This window comes from Ammospiza caudacuta, chromosome 2 (genome assembly GCF_027887145.1).
Source record: "Ammospiza caudacuta isolate bAmmCau1 chromosome 2, bAmmCau1.pri, whole genome shotgun sequence".
In the NCBI taxonomy this organism is placed as follows: Eukaryota; Metazoa; Chordata; class Aves; order Passeriformes; family Passerellidae; genus Ammospiza; species Ammospiza caudacuta.
Genome location: NC_080594.1, coordinates 107,403,749 through 107,428,931, shown reverse-complemented (window position 1 = coordinate 107,428,931; position 25,183 = coordinate 107,403,749). Strand labels below are relative to the sequence as shown.

The 25,183-nt window shown below is 40.6% G+C and overlaps 1 protein-coding gene across 5 annotated transcripts; it reads left to right on the top strand.

The window, feature by feature from the left end:
* Positions 1–23,358, top strand: ACOT9 (acyl-CoA thioesterase 9). Of its 5 annotated transcripts, XM_058800614.1 has the most exons (16): positions 1–356; positions 1,856–1,947; positions 3,495–3,521; positions 6,387–6,432; positions 10,015–10,185; positions 10,278–10,315; positions 12,355–12,438; positions 13,014–13,117; positions 13,904–13,977; positions 15,991–16,058; positions 17,012–17,123; positions 18,159–18,249; positions 19,026–19,111; positions 19,886–19,973; positions 20,161–20,311; positions 20,570–23,358. In XM_058800614.1, the coding sequence occupies exons 1-16, from the start codon at positions 343–345 to the stop codon at positions 20,626–20,628; spliced, it is 1,305 nt and encodes a 434-aa protein (XP_058656597.1). In that variant the 5' UTR covers positions 1–342; the 3' UTR covers positions 20,629–23,358. The 5 variants fall into 5 exon arrangements, with proteins under 5 accessions (XP_058656597.1, XP_058656598.1, XP_058656601.1 ...); XM_058800615.1 differs by lacking the exon at positions 3,495–3,521; XM_058800618.1 differs by lacking the exons at positions 3,495–3,521; positions 6,387–6,432.
* The last annotated feature ends 1,825 nt before the right edge of the window (positions 23,359–25,183 follow it).

The window sequence follows — 25,183 nt, the reverse complement described above, 5'->3', positions numbered from 1 at the left end:
CGCCTTCCTCACGGCACAGTGGAAAAACGGAGCATTAAAAAGAAAAAATAACGATGTTTATTAAGAGCGAGTCCCGGCAGGGCCCGCCCGCTCTGCCGGGCCCGCCCGACGACTAACGGCGTCCTGCCCCAACCTCCGCCCCGGGGAGCGGCCGCGCTGCCACGGGGACACGGGGCAGGCCGGGGCCGGGCGGTGCCACCCGGGGATCCCGGCGGAGCGAGGGCTTCCAGCTGCGGGCGGCCCTCAGCCCGTTCCGTGCGCGGCGAGCCGCGAGCGGCCGGTGCGGCAGGACCGTGTGGCTGCGGAAGGCGCGGCCCCGCGGTGACAGCCCCGTGGAGCACCATGCTGCCCACCCGGTAAGGCGCGTCCTGCGGCGCGGGTGGGGAATGGCGGCCGGGAGAGATGGTGCTCCCGGAGGGCCCGGGCAGGGGCCGGGGCCTGGGCAGGGAGGCCGTGCCCGACCCTCGCTCCGCGGCCGGGCCACGCTCCGCCATGAGGGGCTCGGGGCGCGGCCAGGGCGGGGCACCCCGAAACTTGAACAGCGCCGCGGGCAGCGCGGGCTCGGGTACGGCGCCTGGGGCAGCTGGGGCAGCGGCCGTGAGGGGCCCTGCGGGCTGCGGCTGTGCCGGGAGGCGTTTGCTGGCCCTGCCGTGACACACCGAGCCCAAGGGCTGCCGCTGTGCCGGGAGGCGTTTGCTGGCCCTGCCGTGACACACCGAGCCCAGGGGCTGCCGCTGTGCCGGGAGGCGTTTGCTGGCCCGCGTTTGGCGTGACACACCGAGCCCAGGGGCTGCACCACCACAGAGGCGTTTCACATCGCCATCCACGTCATTCCTGTGCATACGGGACTCCGCTGCCTTCAGAGTTTTTTTGTTTTCTTTTCTTTTTTTGGTGTGTGTGTATTTGTGTTCCTGTTTACTCTTTTAAGTCCTCCATGAGTATCTGCAGACAGTGAAGGTTGTGTGTACATGATGCACATGTGTAGATAGTGTAGATATGCATGAAGGGGAGAGAGAGAGAGAGAGAGGTGTGTGTAAATGGCCTTGCTTTTCTGTTGCTGCTGAGGACCTGTTACTTTTCCTTTTTTGAGGTGGAACCTCAGTCCCAAAGGAAGAAAGTTAAAGGACCAGCAATCCATATTCCTTGTTAGGACGCTGCTGTGAACTATCACAACGGGGTTTGCACACACCCTCTGTGTGTTTTTGTTAGCACAGTTATGCTTGCCTAGAGGAGTAGTGCTGGCTAGTTAGCTTGTAGAACACTTGGTGAATTGTGGGTGGATTACATTCTCTGAAGGGTTTCACGGTTGTTTCTTCTTCCTTAATGGCTAAGAGGTTTATATCCAGCGCTTTAGGCTTTTTTGAGTTGCTGCAGCACTAAGCCATGGAGGAGAAAACCAGGCTTGGCTGAATGGGACGGCTTGTGAGACCTTGTGAAATCCTTTTTGGTATGTTCCTCCTTCCACTGCTATGCACACCAGCCAAGTGCAGGAGAAGTGTATGCTTGGATTGTGGATGATTTCCTAGAGGCACATGGACCTCATCTGCATTAAGATGCTACAGGGTAGAAGCTGGTGTTGAGTCTAAGCTGGTTGTCTTGGGCATCTGAATAGTCAGTGAAGAGAACAATTACTGCCAGGGAAGCATTCTTCTTTCTTGTTTTTAGATAACAAAATATGTCAGTTGGAATTTCAACTGTCTTGGAACTGTTGCACCAATAGTATCTAGTTTTGAAAATCAAGCTGAAAATAAGGACTGCTGCTTCTGAAGTCACCAGAATAATTCCAAAATTAAATCCCAAATTATTTTCATGGGATTATTTTTAATGACACTAAATTCTTCTGCTCTGCCTATAGGCTGTGCATCATGAGGAAGCTTCCTTCTGTTCTGGCTAGGATGCTCACTTCTGGGACCAGTGCCTCCCCAGGGCTTCCTGACATGTCTGAAGGTAAGGCAGATGGCTGTGCTCTGGAAGATTTAATGATGTTACTGAGGAGTTTATTTTTCCAGGTGGTGTTCCTGCATGTGTTAGTATGGTTTGGTTAATGAATGTGCCCTTGTCTGTTAGCTCATGGTAGAGGTGTTCAGGAAGCAGCAGACAATCACTGGGTGTTTGGAGGTGGATGGCACAAATATCCATAATCATTGAAACTTCAGATTTACAGGCTCCTCTGGTTCTTCAGCCTTGGCAGAGCTTGGTTCTTTTCTGGCAGCATAACTGCAGCTCAGCTTGGGTCTTGTAGAGAGCCTGATAGTGCAGATAGGTACAATGACACTGGAGAGAATGGCCAAAAAATGGGGAATTGAGTGGAAATAATGCCTTACAGAACTTTTAATCTGTCAATGCTGTCAATTTCACAAACTTGTAGAAATCTTTTAATCGGATCAGCAGCATTGCCTCGTGAAATTGCTCTTGTCAATAGAGCTTTGTGTTGAAAGGTTGTTTCAGTGCTCTAATAGTGATAAACCATAATGCTCCCATTTCAGAAGCTTTTAAAAAGGTTTTCTTGCATTCCAATCCCTTGTGCTTTGAAAAGGGCTGGAGGAAAAAGGCTGGAGCCACTTACAAGTAATTCCTTCATGGAGTTCTGCTTCTTTCTGAGATATTTTTTCCTTTGTTTTCTAAACAGAAGACACCAACAGTTACTGGTTATCCAATAAAAGAGAAAATGAGGGTTATTTGTTGTTAGAGAACTTATTTTCATTGTTGGTAATAAATGGCAATTTAGGAGGTTAAAGGAGTGAAGCAAGGGTACATGATGTTGCATACTTGCAGCTTGTCCTGAGTCTTTATTTGAAGATTTGGAAATGATGCCATCTAGAAGGCCAGTAAAAACAGTGAAACAGTGGTTTTTATCTGGTACTCCAAGGGGTGCTAATATTCTGTGGACTACAATAACTAAACATTTGAGATTCTGTTACAAAATTGTTCAGATTCAAAGTTTTGCTGATCTGTAAGCTATTCTACTGTTATGTAAACTATACCTTCAATTTGGTATCCATGCTTTCACAAAACACCAAATACTTTTTCTTACTAGTTTTTCACATGCTTCCTTTTCATAATTTTGGGTTCCCATTGTGAATGCCCTCACTTCTTCCATGGCTCTCCCAAAGGCTACACAAAGCAAGACTTTGGAATTTTCCTCTGAAAAAAGTCTCATCCCATGTCCTGAAAAATGCTACAGATAGTCTTTCCAAAGTTAACACTGTTTGTCAGCAGTACATGGTAGCCCTGAGTTTGAAGAACTCTTTGGGGTTACACTGCAAGCAGATGTCACACAGAGTCAGTGGACAGGGAACTGCAAGGCTGGCTTGAGAGGAAAGGACAAACTGACTGTAAATCAGGCAAGGATAGATTGCCTGCAGTTACTAAAGTTAAGGAACATCTGCCTAAACAGAACAGAAGCAGGTAGAATAATCAGGTAACTCCTTAGTAGATGTAAATTGCATTGTTTATTTTCATTGATAACCTAACCTGTGTTTTGTGCTCCACAGGACAGTCACCCATTCATGTGAATAATGGTGTGTTGTGGTAATTTGTACAAATTAAACTATTTACTATAACACTAAACTTACTCAGCTACTGTCTTTCCTTACTTTAGCATTGATGAAAAATGAGGTGCTGTTATTCTTCTCTGTTGCCTTGCTTAAAGCCCCTTTGCCTTTGGTGAATGGTCCTGGTCTTAATTGTGGCAGTGTTACACTAAATCTCTGTCAGCACACTCTGTCTGCAGTGCTGGATAAAACATTTCTAAGAGGCTTGTGGGATACAAAATCTCTCACGGCAGCAGCTCCTGCAGTACTTGGCTTCATTTCAGACATTGGAATCTACATCCAGATTGAACCTCAGTGCAGAGCAAGCTCTGTACCAAAGCTGGTGTCCTTCCTGAACCTGGATGCAGCTGGGGAGGCATCAGCACGAGGGGCATGGATCTCACTGCTAGAGATGAATGCAGTGTCTTGTCCAGCTGCCCTCCTCATGTCCTTTTCCACAGCACAGTGCAAATAAACCCAGGCCCTGCTGCTGTGGCATTGGTGATCCAGTGATGCCAGTTTAGGAGGTACTGTGCAATATGCTATGTGAGCATGATGGAGAGGTCCCATGTGCTGTGACTGTTTTACACACTTGAGACATTTGCCAGATAAAAAAAGAAATAGCTTATACATTTTTGTACTTATTTTTTTTACTTAAATTTCTAATATCTGGAAGAGCAGGATAGTCTTCCCAGGAGGGAAAAAAGGAAAAAGTTGAAACCCGTGTACTTATGAACCATAAAATGGACTACATTTGGCTTGACAACATTTAGAAATGCTTTACATTTTATGCTAAGATAAAAATTTTAATGTGTTCTCAGCTTGGAAAATATTTATTTTTATACCTAAACCTGAAATCAGATGTATTAAATGGGACTAACAGCTTATATTAATTTTTGCAGGTTTGGACCCAAAATTTTTTTTCAGAGGTTTTTACCTCTTTAGAGATGAAAAAGAAGATGAATCTAGTTTAAACAAAGAGAAAGTGCTGTTTATTCCCTGTCCATCCCGGCACACTGTTGAAAAATTGAGGTTTTGTGTTCTAGAAGCTGTAGCAGTGTTTCTGCTAACACTGTATTGATCAAATGCATGCTATGGCAGCTTCACAGGTGGAGTATGAGTAACAAGAAAGTAATACCTATTCTGTAAGCAAGCCTGCTGCTGCTTAAGGAAAAAGGAATCAGACCTTCCCTGTTTCCAAAAGAAATCAACTCTCAAGATTTTCAATCAGGTTCTTTCCTTGAAATTTTCTTTTGTTCTTAGAATTAGTAGTAGAAGTCTTCTGATTTCAAAATATGTTTTTAGCCTAATTTTCTAACGAAATGAGGTCTAAGCTATCTATTTTTTTGTCTTTGTCTGCCTATCTTCTTGTCTTCCTCATCTTCCAGAACCTTTTGTTGATGTCAGCCAAAATAGATGAGCCAGCAGTCTCAAAGAGAAACATATTTCCACAAATTTTGTGAAAATTAGCTTTCAAATGAGAGATTTGTTAGGGTGCCAGAGCTGGTGCTGGGGTCAGGCATGGATGCTGGTGTTTGCTGGCTGTTGGTGAGTCACTGCATCCATGTGCTGGCTGCAGGCATTGCCTTGCCTGCCTCTGGCTCAGGCTGGTGCTTCTGTGGCAGGCTGGCAGAGCAGAAACAGGCTGGGAGTGCAGGGCCTGGGGCTGAGGGTGCTGCAGGGAAGGGAGCTTGGGGGTACAGCAGTAGTGGTGGTGTGGGGGGACTTGGGCAGAAGCTGAAGTGACTGAGCAGGAGGGGAGCAGAGCTGAGTGGATCTGGCTGAGAGAGTGGAATGTGATTTAAATCCTAGGAATTCAGCTGGGCTCCTCCAGGGTTTGTAGGCCAGCTGGCTGATCACTGTGAATACTCTGATCAGGCATTTAGTTTGAAAAATGCCAAGCCTGATAAAGAATCAGCTTGTGACTCACCAGCAGCCTCTTTCAATTTCACCATGAAATTCTGGATATTTTTTGGTTGCTCTTCCTTGGTGTGTCCCTAATATTTGAACCTCCTGGTATAAAAGATCTTTGCATATAAGCAAGGGATCTCTTCTATACAATTCTCATCTTCTCTTCTGAGCTTGGGAATTGTTGCTGCTTGTTTCCAGATGTTTTCAAATAGCCAACATTCACCAGCCATGGAGTAGTTTGGTAAATTTGATGGGACCTTAGCACACTTAATCTCATCTGAGAAAGAGTAGAGAAGATGTTTATGTACATTATTCTTGACATTTAGGAAAAACTTGTGCAGAAGTACTGTTAACTCTGAGAGTGCAAACAGGGCCAGATAAGTTGTACAGGCCTGTCTTCAGTGTTTTAACACTGTGTTCTTTCAGACTGCTAAAAATTTGGGCTATGAAACCTTGCTGGCAAGAACCAGTCTGCTGCTACTGCCTGCCTTCGTGGGTGGGATTATTTAATTGGTATTCTCCTTATTCCATTTCCCAGCTGCACTGTTCCCTTTTATGTTCTTTTATGACTTTCTGATTTGTGTTATCTCCACAGTTTGTGTTTAGGCTTAATATTTTCACATCAAAATTCCCCAATCTAATCTTGATCCATGCTGTCTTTCAGCTGTTAATTAGCACTGGAGGTGACTGATTGCACTAACAAACACTCTTTGTTGCCTATATGCAATAAGCTATGGCATCATGTTACTCAGCCCACTCCTGTGATACGCCTACTAACAGCAGCAGTGAATTTGGCCAAACTTTCATTTCTGGGCTGCTATTTGCATGAATTTGCTTAATTTTCCTCTTCTGGGATGAGGATTGTGCCTTTAACACCAGGCAACCTCATGTTTATCACTTGCAGCACTAAGCTTGATTTGCTTTGATTTCTTTTTTTTCCAGTGCGGAGCAAATTGAGGGATATAGTGGGAGCATCTACCAACTGGAGGTACAGTGTCCATTCCATGTATTTTACTTCATTTGTGGTACCAAGGTGGAGCTCAGGGTTGTGGTAGTGGAAGTTAGCCATAGTTAGCTTGTTGTCAGGGGAAGTAAAATGTAATTGAAACAAAGCTTCTGAATTGATACTTTGTGGATCACAAATTTCTAAGATTTCTCTGGTAGAAACAAAATATCTGATCTTGGTGCTTACAAGATTGTCCTACTAGCTTTGAGTCCAGTGGGAGTTAAGAGCTGTAGAGTCTGGCTGTCAATGCTGTGTTGCTGGTACCTCCTGAGTTATCTCTAGGTGGATTGCCTGCCTGGTGAATTTCTCCTGCACTGGATTCAGAGGTAGCTGAGCTTGTTCACTGTGTACAAGGCTGCATTCTGAATGGCACCTGTGTCTCTTTGGAAAATTGTCAGCTTGGGATCTGGGTCTCTTTAATCAGGAGCATCTTGAGCATTTCCTTTGTCTGCTCTAATTTAATTTTTGATTAATTTTCATATACTTTAAATAATTGCTGGTTTGGCTATATTCAAGTTACTTTTCTCCTCCTCCATTACATTGAAAAAGCCAGAATTGACTGAAACCCTCTGCTGTTACAGTCTGGAAAGGTCAGTTTAGCAGTCTGGAGGAATTACACATTGCAGTTTGGTTGGTCTCATGTGTTATGTTAATTTTGGCTGTGTTTGCTGAGCTCTTTTTTCCCACTTTGTGCAGTGATAGGGAAATGAAGAAAGGTGTGCCTGGGTGAAGTGTCTGATGTGTCCAGGCCTTCTGACTCAGTTTATCTAAACACAGCTTCAGTCATTCTAATAAAAATGCCCGAATCTGGGAACCTGATTTTTGCTTAGTAAAAGTAGTATCTAAGCATGAGGGGGCTTGAACTTTTCATCAAGTCAGCTAGAAAGGACCCTAGAAATTGTTTATGAAAAAGCCTTTCCCACATCCCTGAATGGCTGAGGAGGAATGATGCCATATGGAAATGCCATTTGAAAATCAAGATTTTAGAGGGTTCTGGTCAAGTCTGATCTTCCCTCTGTTTTTTTCCCCACTGCTCCCATCCTGGAGGGAGAGCAGACTGAGGCCAGGATCACCACAGCAGTGTTTTTTTTAGACAGGTACTTCTCTCATACTGTACAAAATACAGCAGAAATGGTTTGCAGATTAATGAATCCTTTAGCTGCCATGAAGAAGTAAAGCCAGGGAGAGCACAGATGGGAGTGCTTGAGAGTGACATGTTAAATACAGAGAGGTTTGGTGGACATGGATTGTGTAGCCTGAGAGAGCCCACTTTAAAAATAGAGTGACAAAGAGTTGATACATGTGGGGACTGAACAGCTGAGAATTTAACTGAGTTAGGCCACCGAATGACTAAAGGGGACAAGTCTGAGGAACAGCCTGAGAGGGGTTCTGAAAAGGGAGCTGGGGAAGGACTGATGTACACATATCTGGAATGCTGGGAGAGAGGATGTTGAAGGAACATATTTAACCATCGATTTTGCTAAAAGGAGACTTTGGTTTGTGATTTTTCTTGTAAACGCCAGTGGCATTATCTAGTTATTATGAAAAAGAAGCATCTTGCTTATGTGTTTATTCTGTTTTTGTACTTGTAGTTAAAACTATTAGTCTGTTCATTGTTAAATGTAGTCTAGATGGAATTGTGGCTATTTCAGAAATATATAAACATTCCTCAGAATGTTTAGGGGAGGTGCTAGTTAATATTTAGATGAATTATTGTTACTGTACGAGTAGTACTGCAGTGTGTAACAGTATTTGTTGAAAAATGTTACTGCTTTGAGCCTAATACTTCTGCATATTGAAGAACACATTCTCAGGTGGAAATCAAGAATTCTGCTGCTGACCTCAGAGGACCCAGGATGGAGCTGGTGAAAACAGAATATAGTTAAATTTTAATTGTTAGGTTTCTTTATGTTTGTAGACAAATTTCTGATTTACTTTCTGATTAATTTTTTAAGCCTTTCACTGAAAGAACTTGGAAAAAGCTTTCTGAAAAAGCATTAAGATGCATCATCTTGGACCTTGCATCTTTCTTTAGTCACCCACTAATATTCCATTTCTGTTTAGTGGCATGACTTTAAACATTAACCCTCTGCAGGAGGCTGTTATCTTTCTGTTTCCTGTAAACTACATGGTAATCATGTTTCCCAGATGAAGTAAACCACATCTCATGTTTAAAACAAACAAACAAATGAAACTAACTGAAGTTTTCTGCTTGACTTTTACTCTCTTTGATCATGGATTATTTGCATTTCCCTGAAGCTTATTAATCAGAAAAGAGGTAATATGAATATGTTGAAGCTTGACTTTCTGAAGTAATACTCAGTCAAGTAAGCCTTCACATTAAGTGGCTAATACCCAGAATTCATCCAAAGTCAAAACATAAGACAAAATTTCTTTTTGGTGAAAAGGTTTTCTGTTGTTTTCTTTATTTCTTCTTCTTCTTTTTTTTTTTTTTAATTGGTTTTATTAAACACAGTGTCACTGAAATCTCAGCAATGCAGCAAGCACAACTTGAAGGAATGGCACGCATCCAGAAATTTACTATTAAGTTTGGTTGCTTAGTATTTTATGCATTCTCTTGCTCTATGAAATGGATCCATATTTTTGCTTACTGCTTGGCTTTATGCAACCAGAACTGTTGCATGTTTAACCCTTAGGTTTTTAATAGATGGGTATTGATTCTAGGGATGTTGTGAAATACTTGCTTTATTCAATCAGGTTGCACTTTTAAGGGAAGGGAAGGGAGCTTTGGAACAGGTAAGAGAGCATGTTGGGCAAGACTGTTACATCTTGTGGATACCTGTGCAAGGAATCAGTGTGGTGGAAAGAAGTGACAGTAAGCTGGCCCCTTCTCCACTGGGAGAGTTGCAGCCCCTCTGACTTGGTGGTGCTGGAAAAGCAACTCTGAAGGAATTGTTCACCTTTTCTGTGTTGTTTCTTTCTGTAACTTTCTGTAATTTTAAATATTTGTGTAGCAAGAGAGAAAGAAAAGTACGTTAGTTTTCTTTGTCTTGTAGCTTGCTCTTAGAACTGATGCTGCAAAGGATCAGTTTTTAGAACTGAATTCACCTATGAATGATGGCAAGTCTTAGCCGATTAGTTCACTTGTCATTAGTGCTAGCCAGCACTGTGCATCTACCTTACTTCTTGGGAGAGATTGTAAATTGATGATCAGTCCTTTAAAATTGGCAGTGTGGAAGATGTGGGGTACTGTAGCTCTGGAACACATGAATATTCACAAAACCTCATAGTTTAAATAATATGTGATCTGTTCTTTTCAAGGGGAATGATTTTGGTAGCATTCAGAATTAGATGCATTTTGTTCATCTCATTAGTGTGAAGTGTGCACTTGCCACTTGTACACAAACTATTTAAAAGATTTCTGTGGTAGTCTTGCTTAACATCTCTCATTTTGTGCATTTCACTTTCTTTTCAAGGCACGCTCACTGTGTCTTGCTATATCTACTATTGGGGTTTAACTTTGATCATCATTGATGTGACATCTTTTAGTTAAGGTTTCAGTTCTCTTGTTGTAATTCAGAGTAAAGGTTTTTTTCTTACCAGGGATCATGTGCAAGCCATGCAAGAAAGAAAAGCTCTCCATACTTTACTGGCAAAACGGCAGGAAGATCTCCCTCCTAGGAGAATGAAGGATAGCTACCTGGAAGTTATTCTGCCTCTAGGAAGTCAGCCTGAAATAAGAGAAAAATACCTGAATGTATACAACAGTGTAAGGTAACAAAGCAACTATGTTACACCTACAGGAAACTGTTAACTTCTGTTTGCCATGTGTGTAATTATTTAATTGTCAACCTCCTGTATTGCAGATTTGGAAGGATACTTGAAGATCTTGACAGTTTAGGAGGTATGTACCTATGCCCTGGAAAAGGCTGCACAAAGTGAGTTTGATTACTGCTGAGCACGTTGGTGTGACACAGTAGGGCCTTGGAGGGAAACCCATAGTTCTACCATCTCAGAAGGAAGGAAAAAAAGAAGACACTGGTACTGAAAGAGTAGGAAGGATGATAAAAAATAGATGGATCCAAAATTGTTTGGCTTCCTGCCTCTGTCAGATTTTTAAAGGACCAGCTACAAAAATAATTTACTGAAAAGTGGTCCTAAATGATGAATTTGCATTTTCAGTGTGAACTCAGAGAAAATCTGCAGAGTGCATATTGAAAATGAAAACTTATGATTTTTTTTAATTGTAAAAAAATCTCCACCAAAATTGCCACAAACACCAACAATTAATGAGATGCAAATATCTTTATATTCCTTTTTAGAAGAAGAGAGTATAATCTGGAAAGCATGTAATGTATCCATTGAGAACAAATTAAAAAACAATTGGTGTATGTTCTGGGGTTCTGCAAATTGTTGTTAAGGGCAAAACCAACTCAGTTATTTAATGAGTTAGGAGAAAAAAAAAGAATGCTTTTTATTTATTTGTGGTCTTGAAAAGTTCACCATCTTTTTCTTTTGTGTAGTAAGTGTGGGGTTGTTAATAGAACTGGGAGATACTTTTTCTTAAAACATCACCATGTGACTTCCTCCTTCATCCTAGTTCCATAGCTGTTTGGGAGCTTTTTGATGGAGGTTTTTGACAAATAATTAAGTACTTATTAAGGGGAAGTTTTGAATAGAACATCTTTTTTTCTGTTCCTTCTGAGAGTCCAGATGGACAAAATTTAGGAAGGCAGAGAAAGAAATGAATGAATAAATGCATGTATATTGAAGACAGACAAAATAGATGCATGACTGATATTTCTTTCTGGGAGGAGGTGGAAGATACTGTTTTAATATCTGTCCTGAGTTAGAAAAGGAGAGTTCAAACTGTTGGTTACCTTGCATTGTTAGATGAGATGAGCCTGTTTTTCATTCTGTGCCTTGTTTAATTTCCCCAGAAATCTGTGAAGATCTAATTTTTTCCCTGGGACAGCACAGAGTGTCTTTACTTTGTTTACAGTAATACTGGGCTTCAGTCAGTTCCACTGGGGATGTATTGTTTTGGGTTCATCAAGATTCTGTCCCAATTAAACAGTATTCAGGGTGGTCATATTGATACAATAAGTTGATAGGCTTAACGGGTTTTAGAATTGTGACTTCAGTAAACACAGGGAAAAAAATCTTAGATTACTGGGAAGGATGGAGACCTTCCAGATCACAGATCACAGAATATTCTGGTTGGAAGGGCCCCACAGGGATCATTAAGTCCAACCCTGAAGTGTATGGTCCATATGGGGATTCCTTCTCTCTTATCTCACTAAGTACACAACAGATACTTTTGATAATGAAGATCTGTATTGAGTGAAAATGACATAAACACTAGGAAAAAACCATATTTGCAGCCTTGAATTACTCCAAGGAGTCTGTTTACTTGGATGTGCTCTTATGACCAAAGCTAATTAGTTTAAATAGTGGTTTGGCTAGTAGTAATTGCAGTGTGATAAATACCTCTGACTATGGTTTTGTGCCTGTAAGGCACAGTTTATTTAATCTCCACCTCTTTGAAGGAATCAGTATTTAAAAAGTCCTCAGATAGCATGTATCCTTGGACAGCCTTCATGAAATCAAAATAGAAGCTAAGGGAGTCTGAGACAGGGAGCTGCAGAGGTAGAGCAAAGAGATTGTGTGGGATTGGAAGTCAAGTGATGAGCTGGTTTAAAATGCTTAGTTAAATTTATCTTTGTAGTAAGTAAATATGCATAAAACTGAGATAGCTGCTGCTGTTTTCTTTATAGCAATCCCATCTGTTACATATATGAAGATGTGGAAGCTCTGCTCACCTATAGTAGGATACTTTAGTTTGTGTTTTCCAGGTACCTCTTCTGCTTTGCAAAGATGACTTTGGTCTGCTCCACTTAAGTTTTTGCTAAAGAGCTGGCTCCATTTTTGATCTCTTCACAGTTCTTATCTGCTACACTCACACCAAGCAGGAAATGCAGCAAAGGTCTCCTTTGTCCATAGTTACAGCTCTGGTGGATAAAATCAGTAAGTGGCAATTTAGTAAATACAATAGTTTCATCTGCGTGTCTTACTCTTTCATCAGCTACTGCCTTCTCATGGTTGCTATTGAGAATACCTTTTTCACTCCTGTTTAGTTTACTTCATCTTGTTTTAGCTTTGAAGTTTTCTGGCTTTTGTTGACAAGAGGTGAGAAGAGGCTTCTGTAGATGCTTTTCAGCATTTCATGTCATTTCCCTTCAAAATGCAACTTACATGGTTCCTGAGGTTTTGTCTTTAGTTTTATTTTGGTGTGCAGATTCTTAGCTTCATTATTGAACGGTGTTTGTTCTGGTGAGCTGGACCTTGCTTGTGTTGCCTGTTCTGCTGAACACTCCCTTGGGTCTGCTGTCCACCTCTGCCTACTCCTGTTCTGGCTTCTAAAGTCTGCAGAGCCAGAAACTGCAGACAAGCAGTGTGGACCCTTGCAACAACTGTCTTTTCTGGGCTGTCTTTGTGTGTGTTGCCACTTTCAGATCACATAAAGGTCCTAGGAAATCTGGCCTGTCTAGTATTAATTGTGAGTGATCTGTCTCCAGTAACCCCTAATGTTTGTCTTGTAGATTTGTGCCAGAAGATTATACGTCCAGACTGTGACATCAAATTCACAGGCAATGTTTCTTGGGTTGGGAAGACCTCCATGGAAGTGAGGATGCACATGCTGCAGGTTGGTTCCTGTCACTTCTCTCCATCTTACAATGGGCATGAGGTGCTCCAGGGGGAATTTACAGGAGCATAAAGTGACGGGACAAGGGGGGATGGCTTCAGGCTGAGAGAGTGGGTTTAGATGAGATAGTGGGAAGAAATTATTTACTGTGAGGACAGTGAGGTACTGGAACAGGTTGCCCAGAGAAGTAGAGATGCCCCACACTGGAAGTGTTCAAGGCTGGGTTGCATGGGACTTTGAGCCACCTGATCTTGGAAGGTGTCCCTGCCCATGGCAGGGGGATTGGAACAGGATGTCTTTAAGGTTCCTTCAAACCCAAATAATTCTGTGATTCTATGATAATTCTGGTAAACAGGTACATTTTTAAAATTCAGTTGTTGTCCTTAAGTCTCTGATGTAGAAGCTAATGTTACACCTTTTTGTTCTGAGCTCCTTACAGTGCTGGCATTAGTGGCAATTAGTGGTATATATAAAAAAAAGCTATGGCATTTCTCAGAGTAAAGGTTAAATGGGTCCTTTTACAATGGCTGAGTTGATTTCCTCCCCTCCCTGCTCAAAGTTTTTAATAAGCATTCCCTGGTAAATGTTTACATTGCAGAATTCTTGAAATTCAAGTTTTAATTTTTCCTTTTCTTTGAGCTATTGTGAGAGGTGTTGGAAGGAATGACAGAATGTGAAAGCAAGCAGAATTAACAGTATGATTGAATAGTTTATGTCAACTAAATTGCTTGCTAAGCACATTTCCAATTGTACAGTTCAGTAATGTATTTTCCCTGTCTCTTTTAGCAACATGATGGGGATTACAGCCCTGTGTTAGATGCAACCTTTGTCATGGTGGCCCGGGACCCAGAGAACAAACGGTAACTTGTAGGATGGGAAAACTTTCCTGACTTGTGCTGAAAATGGCAAACATGGCTGCTTGCTCTGTATGTGTAGAAGCCTTATAATGTAGGTGGTAAATAAACCACACAGTTGATGCTTTCTGCTGGCAGGTGTTAACTTTCCTGTGACAAACTTCAGACTTTAGCAGTCATGATACCTGGAATTGCTGGTAGTCTTGGGATCTGACCCTTTTTTTTAAACCAGATTTTTCTGTGTTTAAGTGACTGGTCTGAATGAACACAGGGGTGAATGCTAGAAACCCACCTGCATTCTAGTAGTTGTTTGAATTAATGATTGAGTTTCAGTGGTTAAATAGTCTTTGAGTGATTAATACCATTAATTCCCCAATAGATACTTAATAGGTGACATCAGAACAATTCAGTTTAAAACTTGCTTGTGTAACTAAAATGAAACTGGTAAGTATTCCTACAGAACATTAAAAAACCCCAGACATTTATTTTGGTTTTTTTTTCTGGTTTTACTTTATAATTCCTTAGCTATTAGAATAAAAGGCTTCTCAGTTGCCCTTTAGGTTTATGACTCCAGTATCAGAAAAATTGGCTGTAATTCTTACCTCTTTCTTATATAGCATACCCAAGTATAATAAACATTTCTCTTTTTCTAATTAGCTTAAATAATTGCTTGTATTTAACAAAGATGTGTTTAATGAAGGGGTTTTACTTGATATAATTGTGTGGTCCTGATAACATTAGAAGTAGTTTCTAGGGGTTTTTTCTTCAGATTTGAAGAAAATATATATATAGTGAATATACTATACATTAAGAAAACAAATGATATTGTGGTTCCCATTTTAAAGGCTAATTTTTCAAAATAATGACATCAAACCTGATGTAATTACACAGTAGCAGATTGACTGAGGACAAGCCTACATGGACTTGTGCAGATAGATGCAAAGTTCCTTGGCAGTTGTACAAGCTGGCTGGCCACAGGCCAGCTGTGTTGTGGAAGCATTCTGTCCATATAAGGAGGGTGTTTATGTGAGGTCAAAACCCTTCAGAGAGGTACAGGATATGTCAGTTTGGCTGTAGCCCCAGAGAAACTGTGTTGTGTGGCTTTGGGAAACTTTATCTCAGCAGCTTGGGGCTTGGCCAGGAGAGCTGATGTAGATGTGTGCTGAGCTGAGGGGAAATGAGCTCTGTGATGGAGAAGGAGCTGGTGGATGTCCAAAATCCAGAGGTTTAGCAAACCAGGAAGGATCAGTTTGTTTTAAGAAAAAAGCACCTCTCTGCCTCTTGTTGCCAGCCCAAGTAAAGGCTGGGGGTAGAGGTGAATTGTTCAGCAGGTCTCTGTGTGTGTGTGCATTTGTATAAATGTTGAATGTTAAAATATAACAATTAGAAACTGTGGGGAAGAACAGTTCTTGAAAATAAGTGTTTGTCTCTACTTGTGCAAAAAATTAAATGTTATATAATTAGGTTAAAGTGAACTTATTTTTGCAGTAGAATGAACATAGAAATGTTGTGCTCAAGGTATGACATAACCTTTGATAAGTGGTCCACGTGGTAAACAGCTTTTGGCTGTTGATAAGGCTGTCAAGGGAGCATGTAGATTATAAAAACATTTGCTGGCTACAGCACTGTGCTTCTTCTATTCCGGGAGGAATGGTACCAGTCATTGGTTTAGACTATGCTAAATCATCAGGTTTCATTTGCTGAGTTTCTGAACAGCTTTATTCTTGAACAATTTTCATTATAATTTATGAGTACAATGTTAGCTTCTTAAGAAGCATAGATGTGTCACTTTCTCTTTCCTGATTGCACTAGGTAGTGGTTGGATCATTTAACTGCCTCTTCAGAGTTAAAGCTAATGGCATATTGTGTTGGCAGCCATATTTATTTTTGTCATATAACCTGAAGTATGTAATTACATCTTGTACTGTGTATGTAAGCAGAAATGGAAGACTGTTACAATGTATTTATGGGACAAATTCTTGTAAAATTTGTAACTTAAAAAAAACTTCCTGTCCATAGGCCAGCATTTGTTAATCCACTCATTCCTGAGAGCCCTGAGGAGGAAGAAATCTTCAAGCAAGGGGAATGTATGTCATATTTCCTGGTAGTATGCACATCTGCCTCAGTTTCAACTTAATAGCTGGGAGGAAGCAAAGTTCAGGAGTTCTGCTACTTAGAAATATTCCCAATTTGTTTAAAATCAGATTTTGGTTCTGTCTCATTTTGTCAGTAGAGTAAGAGAGTTGAAAAGCCTGCTACCACATGCTTGGAAACTCTTTGGCTAAACTGACAGACACTCCTGATGTGCTCTGCACACCCTCTTGTACTTCTCCCTTGGCAAGATGCTCCCCCTGCTTTGGATCTGAGTGCAGCACAGGGGCTCCTAATACTCTGGCCAGCTGATTATCCCATGGTGGGACTGCAGGACATCACAGCTCCTCACCTGTCTGAGTCCTCATGTTCCTTTTGGAAAGAAACTCAAGGAAAAAAAAAAAGGGAGAGCAGGGGAAGGAGCATGTAGCTCCATCCTCATTTGTTTCAAGGTGGGGTTTTAAGTGGAGAATTAGAAAAACACTGAAGACTGAATAAACTGGACAGAAAATCTTTTAAGCTGAAATTTCAATCACTGCAGCCTATGGTAATGAGTTCTGTCATAAACTTTCATTTTGTACCATTGGCAAAACCTGAAGCTGATTGTTCTGTAGGGTTTCTTGAGAAATATGTTCTGTACTTTGAGGGCAGTACTCAAGTTATCTGTTGGAACAGTGTGTGGGTGTCATAAAATATGTGTAGAAGTTCTTCATCACATTGGTGGGTACTAGTGAACTTCTGCTTTATTTTTATTTCACTGCAGTCAAAATTCTCTTTGGAGCCAAATTTCTCTTTGGATCTATGGCACCATGAAGTTACAGCTTTTAACTTATGGGGGAAAAGGAAAAATAAATGGAAAGATGGTTGATTTCAGGTTAAAATCTTCAGAGCCATTATTTGTTTTTCTCTTTGACCTTTAATACTATGGTTTTTGTTTTTAAATATTCAGTGAACAAGTTGAAGAGGATTGAATTCAGCACTGCTTCCTTACTGAAAATGGCTCCCACTGCAGAAGAAAGAAACATTGTGCATGACATATTCCTTAACACACTGGACACAAGGCAAGAAGGGGAGGGTGAAAGAGAACTGACATCTTGTGAAAGACAAAATTGCCTTTTGAGTGGGCATTCATAACAGAGTAGAGTGGGATAAATGCACATTTAAATTCTGTGGCAGTTTATTTGAAATGCAGGTACAAACTTTAATATGACATCTACAGCTCTAAGACCAGTCTTCTGTTGTTCTAAACAAGCTGTTAGGAATAATTTTGAGGAAAAATGTTAATAATGTTTAAGCAGATAAGAGAATTGAATGGTTTTGCACTCATGATTTGCACAATCTGCCATGATATCTAATTAAAAAAACTGTGAGGGCAGGAACTGGTCACCTTTTAACCAAATAACCTTGTAATGTGTTTTAACAGTGCCTGACAACATTATTTGAGGGAGCTGTTAGCATGCTTTTCTTATACTTGAGATTGGTATGAAGTCATCTCATGCCAACAGTGAGAGAACAATGTTTATTACATTAGTGCAGTGTTGTATTTACAATAATTTATCATTTCTTTAACTTACTAGTCTATAGAATGGTTATTTTAGAGCTGTTTACCAAAGGCAGACCTGCTTTCTCTTAAAATTAGTGGTTGTACTTCTGTCTGGGTTTGAAAACTTCAAAAACTGTGTGTTTGATGTTGAATTATTCCATTAGCTCACTGTGTGCTTTTATTTCCTATTATGACTTAAAAAACAGAGCAAGGCTTTTCTGACAAATAGTGCACTTTGTGGTTGTGATTCATCTTTTCTTTCATGTACCTTTCTCAAGCCTCTTCATTCACATAAACTTGCACAGTAGCAGAAGTTTTTGAAAGATCAGGAGCATAAGTTTGTTGCAGTAACAAATCAAAGGACAGCTTTAGATAAGGCTTCAAGGTCGGCTGGAGCAGTGTTTAGTGATACCATTTCCGTTTTGGGTTTATTTAGGTGTTCTATATTTTTGTGGCTTTTTTTAGTATGTGTCTGCATTTGCTGTTTCTGCTTTTTTGGCATGCTGAATTCTGCTAATTCTGTGGACTGTAAAGTTTATTGTCTCTTCCAAAGGACAGTGAGTTTCCGGAGTCGTAAACTACCACCCAGTTCAGTGTGGATGGAAGATGCAAAGCTAAAAGGCCTGGAGATTTGCCATCCTGAGGTATTTTGGAAAGTATTAATGCATTACAGAAAGTTACTTAAGAAGTAACTTTGAGAGAGAATTTGTACAGGGACACAGTGAAAGAACAAGGAGTAATGGCTTTAAACTGAAAGAGGAGAGGTTCAGAACAGGTATTAGGAAGAAATTTTTACTGTGATTGTGGTAAGGCTCTGGAACAGGTTGCCTGGAGAATTTGTGGATGCCCCACCTCTGGAAACGTTCAGAGCCAGACTGGGTGAGGCTCTGAGCAACCTGGTCTAGTGCAAGGTGTCCCTGCTTATGGCAAGGAGGTTGGAACTAGATGTCTTTAAGGTCCCTTCCAACCCAAACCATTCTACGACTATGAATTTTTGCCTAAAATTAATCAAACCATTATTTTGTTTGGTTTCTGTGGTCCTTGGAATTTAGAGCCTAGTTTCTTTTGCCAGTTTTTTGTTGTTTGTTTGGATTACCACTGCAAAATGGACGATTTTTTAATGACATTGTTTTCTTACCAGACTGTTCATTCTGTGTCAAGAAGTTCCTTTGCAAAGTGTTTGCAAAAAGTTTGGCCTTTGGTTGCTGATACAATTTTGAATTGTTATCCTATGCTGCCACATTAGTCAGATGAGCTCCTAATAAGTAAAGTTTCCTTGGGCATTTTGAATTTTACATACATATTTCAGCAGTGCTTTTTATATATTCAGGTGTTGGGACTTCTGTTAAATACTGTGAACTGAAGTGCAGACCTCAACACAAGGCTTTGAAAAGCATTTGGTCTTTGTTTCTTTGTGCAGGAACGGAACATCTTCAATAGGATCTTTGGGGGTTTTCTCATGAGAAAGGCATTTGAACTGGGATGGGCAACTGCTTGCAGCTATGGGTGAGTTGTGGACCTGCAGCATTTATATAATCCAGAGCATTTTGCTCATACACAGGGGTTGGGAACCCAAGCTAACCAACCTAATGACAGTCTGAGCTGGAAAAACTTAGGTGTCTGGTGGAATTGTGCACTATTAGTGTGCAGTGCTGCTTTACTTGGAGCATCTATCATATTTACAAAGAGATTGGCATCTTTCTTCTTGGAGCTTGGGTTTTAAGCATTACTTATCAAGATAAAAAATACATCAATTTTCTGTTTTCTTTTATCTTACCAAGCTATTGAGATAGACTTTATAACCATATAACATATTTATTCTATTAAATAAATATTACATCTTTGCATTCAGTAGACAACAGGAGTGGGTTCTAAACTTCTTCTGTTAACTGCTTGAGCTTAGGAAGTGTGACTGAAGTCATCACCCAGCAAAGGTCTATATAAGTTTAATGGGGTATGCAAAGCCTGATATCAATTTAAGTGGTTTGTGTCAGTGCTTGAAAAACTTACGCCTGAGCAATGATGGCTTGAAGATTATCCAGCAAGTGTAAGTCATAAGATACAATAATGGTGCAATAATGTATCTTTAGAAAGTGCGGACTTCATTGGTGTGAGAGATTTCCTCCAGTGATGACATAACTCCTTACACTTCCTGTAACCTCTCCTAAGAAGAGATTTATTCTCCAGTAACCTTCATTAAAATGTTGACAAGTAGATACTTTAAATTTTTGCAAACATGCCTTTTATTTTAGAGAAGAAATCTCTCTTTTGTTTCCTCAGGGGTTCCAGACCCTTTATTGTATCTGTTGATGATATCATGTTTCAGAAGCCAGTAGAAGTTGGATCCTTATTACTGCTTTCTGGACAGGTAGGAGTTTATTTCTTTTTGAAAAGGAGCAGATCTTGTCTTTGCTGTCACCAGTGTTATTCACTGATAATACACAATGTGTTATGAGAGTGTGTGACTTTTCTTGTTAAATGATGTAATGAAATCTGTTACAGTTTTCAGCACTGGTGATAAATTACAATCTCTAACCCTTGTTTTAACTGTGTAGGTCTGTTACACAGAAAAAAACTACATCCAAATTCGAGTACACAGTGAAGTTTACAATGCAAATACCAAGGAGCACCATACTACCAATATTTTCCATTTTACATTTATATCAGAAAATGAGGTCCCACAAGTTGTACCTAAGACATATGGAGGCAAGTATCCCATTAATATATTGTCATCATAATGTTGTGGAAAAGATGACTTTGTTTCTCTTGGAACACTGGTTATTTTAATAGATGAACTAGTGGCATTTAAATAATTCAACAGGATTTCATGGCAAACCACATAGGTTTTATGCTTTGATGACAGTGTGGATTACTTCTTCCTTTTGCCAGTCTGTTTAGTTGTAGTTGCCCAGTATTGATACTAATGTACTAATGTGCTTCTCTCTGTTCTCCCCTTTATTTCAGAGTCCATGTTGTATTTAGATGGGAAGCGCCATTTTACTGCAGTCATGAAAGACATCTGACAGGCACTGGGTGCTGCAGCAGCAGCCTGCTGCCTTGGCAAGAGCTGACACTAGAGGTGCCTAATGGACAGGTGCTTGTAATACTCAAAGAAAAAACCAACAACCACCCAAAACCAAACCAACCAAACCCCAACTCCACACCAAAACCTGCCTTTTCAGTAGTCTTCATGTATTTGCATATATTTGGATTTTTTATTCTTTACTACTAGAATTTGTTGAAATATGTTACATGCAAATGCTAGGAAAAGAGGCTGAAAAGATGCAGTCTTAGGCTTTGGATAGGCTCTCTTTGTCTACTTTGAGAGATCTCATTGCAATCTTGGCTGTCTTGTCACCATCTGCTGCCTTTCCCTTAGTAGCTCTCCTTTGTGTTTCCCTGATTAAGAATAGGAGTTCTGTCAGAAAAAGGTGTGCAATAAGTAGATACATACAGGTGAAGCAATTTGACCTCCATTCTTGTGTAAATTAGGTTAAGGGTCATAATTCCTTTTTGAGCAAGGACACATGCATCTAAGCAGCAACAGAGGGGCAGAAATCAGTAGTGTGTGCACAATGGAAGGCAGGTGTTTCCCATCACTGGGGATTTTACAAGTTATTGCAGTTTCTGTTTGGATGGTTTTCATGTTCCCTTGGGAGGAAACTGATTTTTGCAATGAAATGAGGTGGCTAGATGGTATTTTTGGCACTCTGTGTTCTTGCCAGCCTCTTCTAATTTTTTGTTTGTTTGTTTGTTCTAATGTCACAGTTAGGCATTATAATGTCTATTATAGACATTATAATGTCTATAATGTCTGGTAAGTTTCTAAGGAACTGTGACTTCCTTAGTGAATTATTTCTCATGGCTTGGAGACTAGAGGTCTGACTGGTGGGACTGGGAAATGGCATTGTAGAACAGAACATTTTTGTTTGTTAAGGACTGGGAACAAAAAAGATAAAATGCTGCCCAAATGGTAATGGTGATGTTTGGTGCTGCAGTTAGGGCTCCTGAGAGCCTGTGTTGAGCAGCTCCCAGGTCAGCTGCTGAATGATGAGATCTTTATCCCACTGAAGGGTGGTACAGCTAGAGGACAGTCTCCTCCTCAGATGGATTATTTATCTGTTCCCTTGGACTGAAGTGCAGTATGAATATTGCACAGCTCTAAAAGTTTTCCAGTTTACCTGTGAAGGACAGAGAACTTCCCCAATACAGAGGGGACACCATGGTGGTCATAACTATGGCAAATACATAACAGGAACAGAGCACTTGGTACTGAAGTGTTTCTGATGTAATGGAGAAAGTTTTAATAACATTTAATAATTTCTGGCAAATAAAGCCCAAGTTCTTGAAATAAGGAAGCTGAGTGGATGGGAGATGTCAGCTTTTAGCAATGAGTATGTCACAAGCATGAAACTGGTTTTCTGTACTTTCTCATCAAGATTGATATCCTAACTGATCAGGACACCCAAAGAGGAGTTGGGCTCAGGGGTTAAACAGAAATGTGATGTCTTACAGTACACAAGAATGGATTCTGGCTTCCCTGTGAGGTTTAAAATCTTTTGAAGAGGATGCAGCAAATAGTAATTATGTCAATCAGCCCACATGCATGAACCACATTGATAAAATTAACTATCATGTTGAGCTTTTCTTTCTGAGTAAGAAAGCCTGAGACAGTCACAATTAGGAGCATTTCCTTTGGTGCTAGGATGGCATGAAGTTCATGACCCCTAGCAGCTCTTTGCTATTCCTGTGAGGAATTGTAATTGAACATTGTAATAATCAGCATGCTACACATCAGCCTTTCCTTCTTAAGATTCAGCTGCTGCATTGGGTGAGTTAGATTGTTTTCCAGAGTAGGTACAGGGGTGTGGCCTGATCCAAAACAGATTCCTGCATTGCTCTGATGGTAAACTCTTGCTTCCTTCCATAGAGTTTCTCTCTTCAGCCACACTCCAGTGCTGACTCAGCTCTATGACATTAAAATCTTTCATGGTTATGATGCTGTCAGATAAATTGTATTTGCTGGGTTTTTCCTTTTTAAAACTGACTCTGTTAGACTGACCACATAAATAAAGAACTGAAATTGTATCTCACCTTCTTCCCCCTTGTTGCAGGGATCAATGTCTACTGTTAAAAAATAGATCCTTTCATTTCCTGCCTTCCTATTTATTTCAGAACTATGTTCTACTCCTGAGTACCTGCAGGTTTTTATCACTGACCCAGTGATCCTACCTGGATCACTTTTTTATAACACACATAAGTTAAGGGGATACCAAATTCATCCTCAACTGACTTTTCAGCTGCATTTAAAGATAAATTTATCATAATTTCTAAATTCAGCCTTTGGGAAGGGGTTGGAGAGAAGGAGAGGTAATAGAGTATGGAGGAAGGTGTGACATCAGAACCTCTGGATGCAGTGAAGAAAATGAATGCCACAAATGAAGATGTGTAGAAGAGTTGATGTGTTCTCAAATTTCATGATAACTTAATCACATACCACAATGACAGTAGTTTCAGAATGTATATGAAGCCATGCAGAAAATGTGTGTGTGTGTGTATATGCACATATGTAAAAGATAAATGCTTTCTGTTTATTGCTATATATATGTACTCATGTATTTTTTACCTTGAGATGGTGACTCCAAGCTGTCACCCTCTCTGGTATCTTTGTTCAAGGGTATGCTTGCTGCTTTGTGCCTTCGTGTGTATGGGAGAAATATGTTCTCTGATCTCACGTTTGGAATTAAAATATTTCAACATAGTAATTCATGTTGGGTTTATGTTGCAACTTTTATCCAGCCTGTAGGTGACTAACCATTACCACAGAATCCTAAAGGAATTGCTAGAAAATATTTTTATTTATAGTAAGCTTAACTATATAATTAATTGACTATGGCTCTGTAGCAGGAAGCAAATGTCTGTGCCCATTGTTTCTTGGAATACAGTGAGGAGGAGCAGGATTGCCTCCCCTTACCCTTTCACTTAGTAGTGATATAAAAGGAGATTTCTGTGGGATTGGCTGAACTCAGGGCCCAAAGGAATGCCTTGTTTCAAATGTTTTTATTTTTCTGTGGTTAAAAAAGTACTAAAATCACTCAAACTTCATGTAACAGCTGCTGGTAGCCCTTTTTCAAATAGGGACCATTCCTGTCAGATTTTGTAGCCATTGTACAGCACTCTGGAAAAAGTTTGCAGGAGCTGGTGCAATGTGGGCCACAGAGCAACAGTTTTAGTTCAGAAACCTGCTCTAAACTCACTGCATGCTCAATTAGTTTTACTTCATGTCCAGTCCAGCCTTTGGTGACAGTGGTTTGGTTGCTGATCCTGCTCTGAATACATTCCTAACTAGGCATGGGAGAGATCATTTCCGCACGGGCTAGGCACAAGCCAACAGGAAAGTAAAAGGGCAAATACTCAGCTTTCATGAAGGAGAAACTGGGGATTCCTTTTGTGGAAGATGTAGTTGGATGACCAGAGCTGCTCAGAAAATACACTGGAGCACTTCTCTGCCAGCAGAGATCCTCAGCCCTGCAGGGCTCCTGTCCAGGAGGCTGGAGGCACTGCTGGGCATTGACAGGTTGGAAAATACCTGTAAGATAAACATTGAGTCCCACTGTAACCTAATACCAGTACAGGCTCCCAGCAATGTGGTGGTTATTTTTTGGATATACTTGAGTTTGCAGAGGGAGAGGTTTCTGTGGGCAAGGGATGGGCATAACCCAGGAAAGTTGCAGAGTGCTACATCAGCAAATAACATCAAAAATCTGTAGCATTATTATTATCTGAATTGATGCTTCTTCAATACTTCTGGAATACTTCCAGGTCTCAGCTAGATCCACCCTGCTTGGAGAGGTGGCTTTCATCTGCAGACCTCACCACCATACATAGCTTAACAGCTGAGGGGGCAGTAGAAAGGTGTGGGATGTTTGCCCAAAATAGGCAGAAGAAGTTGAAGACTGTCTCTCATTATTAGTCATTACTTGCCTTGCAGGAGCATTTTTGCTTTTTCTGTAGAAGACAAGCTCACAATGGCATCTGCATTTTATGCACTTCCAAGAGAGGCCCCTGAATATATCCTGGGGTTTGGGAAAGCAGAGATGTATGAAATTTAAGTTTTGCACTATTTGAAACATCACTTGGAGTACTGGAAGTACAAATGACAGAGTGCTCTGTCATTTGTTAATTTCAAATATGTACAGTCATATGGCAACTCAAATCTTTGCTTAAGGACTACTTCCCTAGTTCCCTAATACTTTTTATCCCCAATGAACTGCATTAAAAAAACCAAAAAACAACCCTATGCCATCCCTTACCACATGTTTAAACTGTAAATGTGCATTTATAAAAACCTTGAAAGTTTACTCAGCTACACTGCTGTGACCTAAACTTGCAATGGTCAAAGCATTGCAGATGGCCCCAGTTTTCTTCAGTCACTAAGTGTTCTCAGCACAATTTTCTGTTCTTGACTCAGGCTATGTACAGCTTTTGACATGTGCTGGTGGTGACTGCTACAGAGATACACCCTGTGGCTGTGTTGCTGTAACTCTGCTCACTGGGCTCTGCAAGGAGCCATGAGCT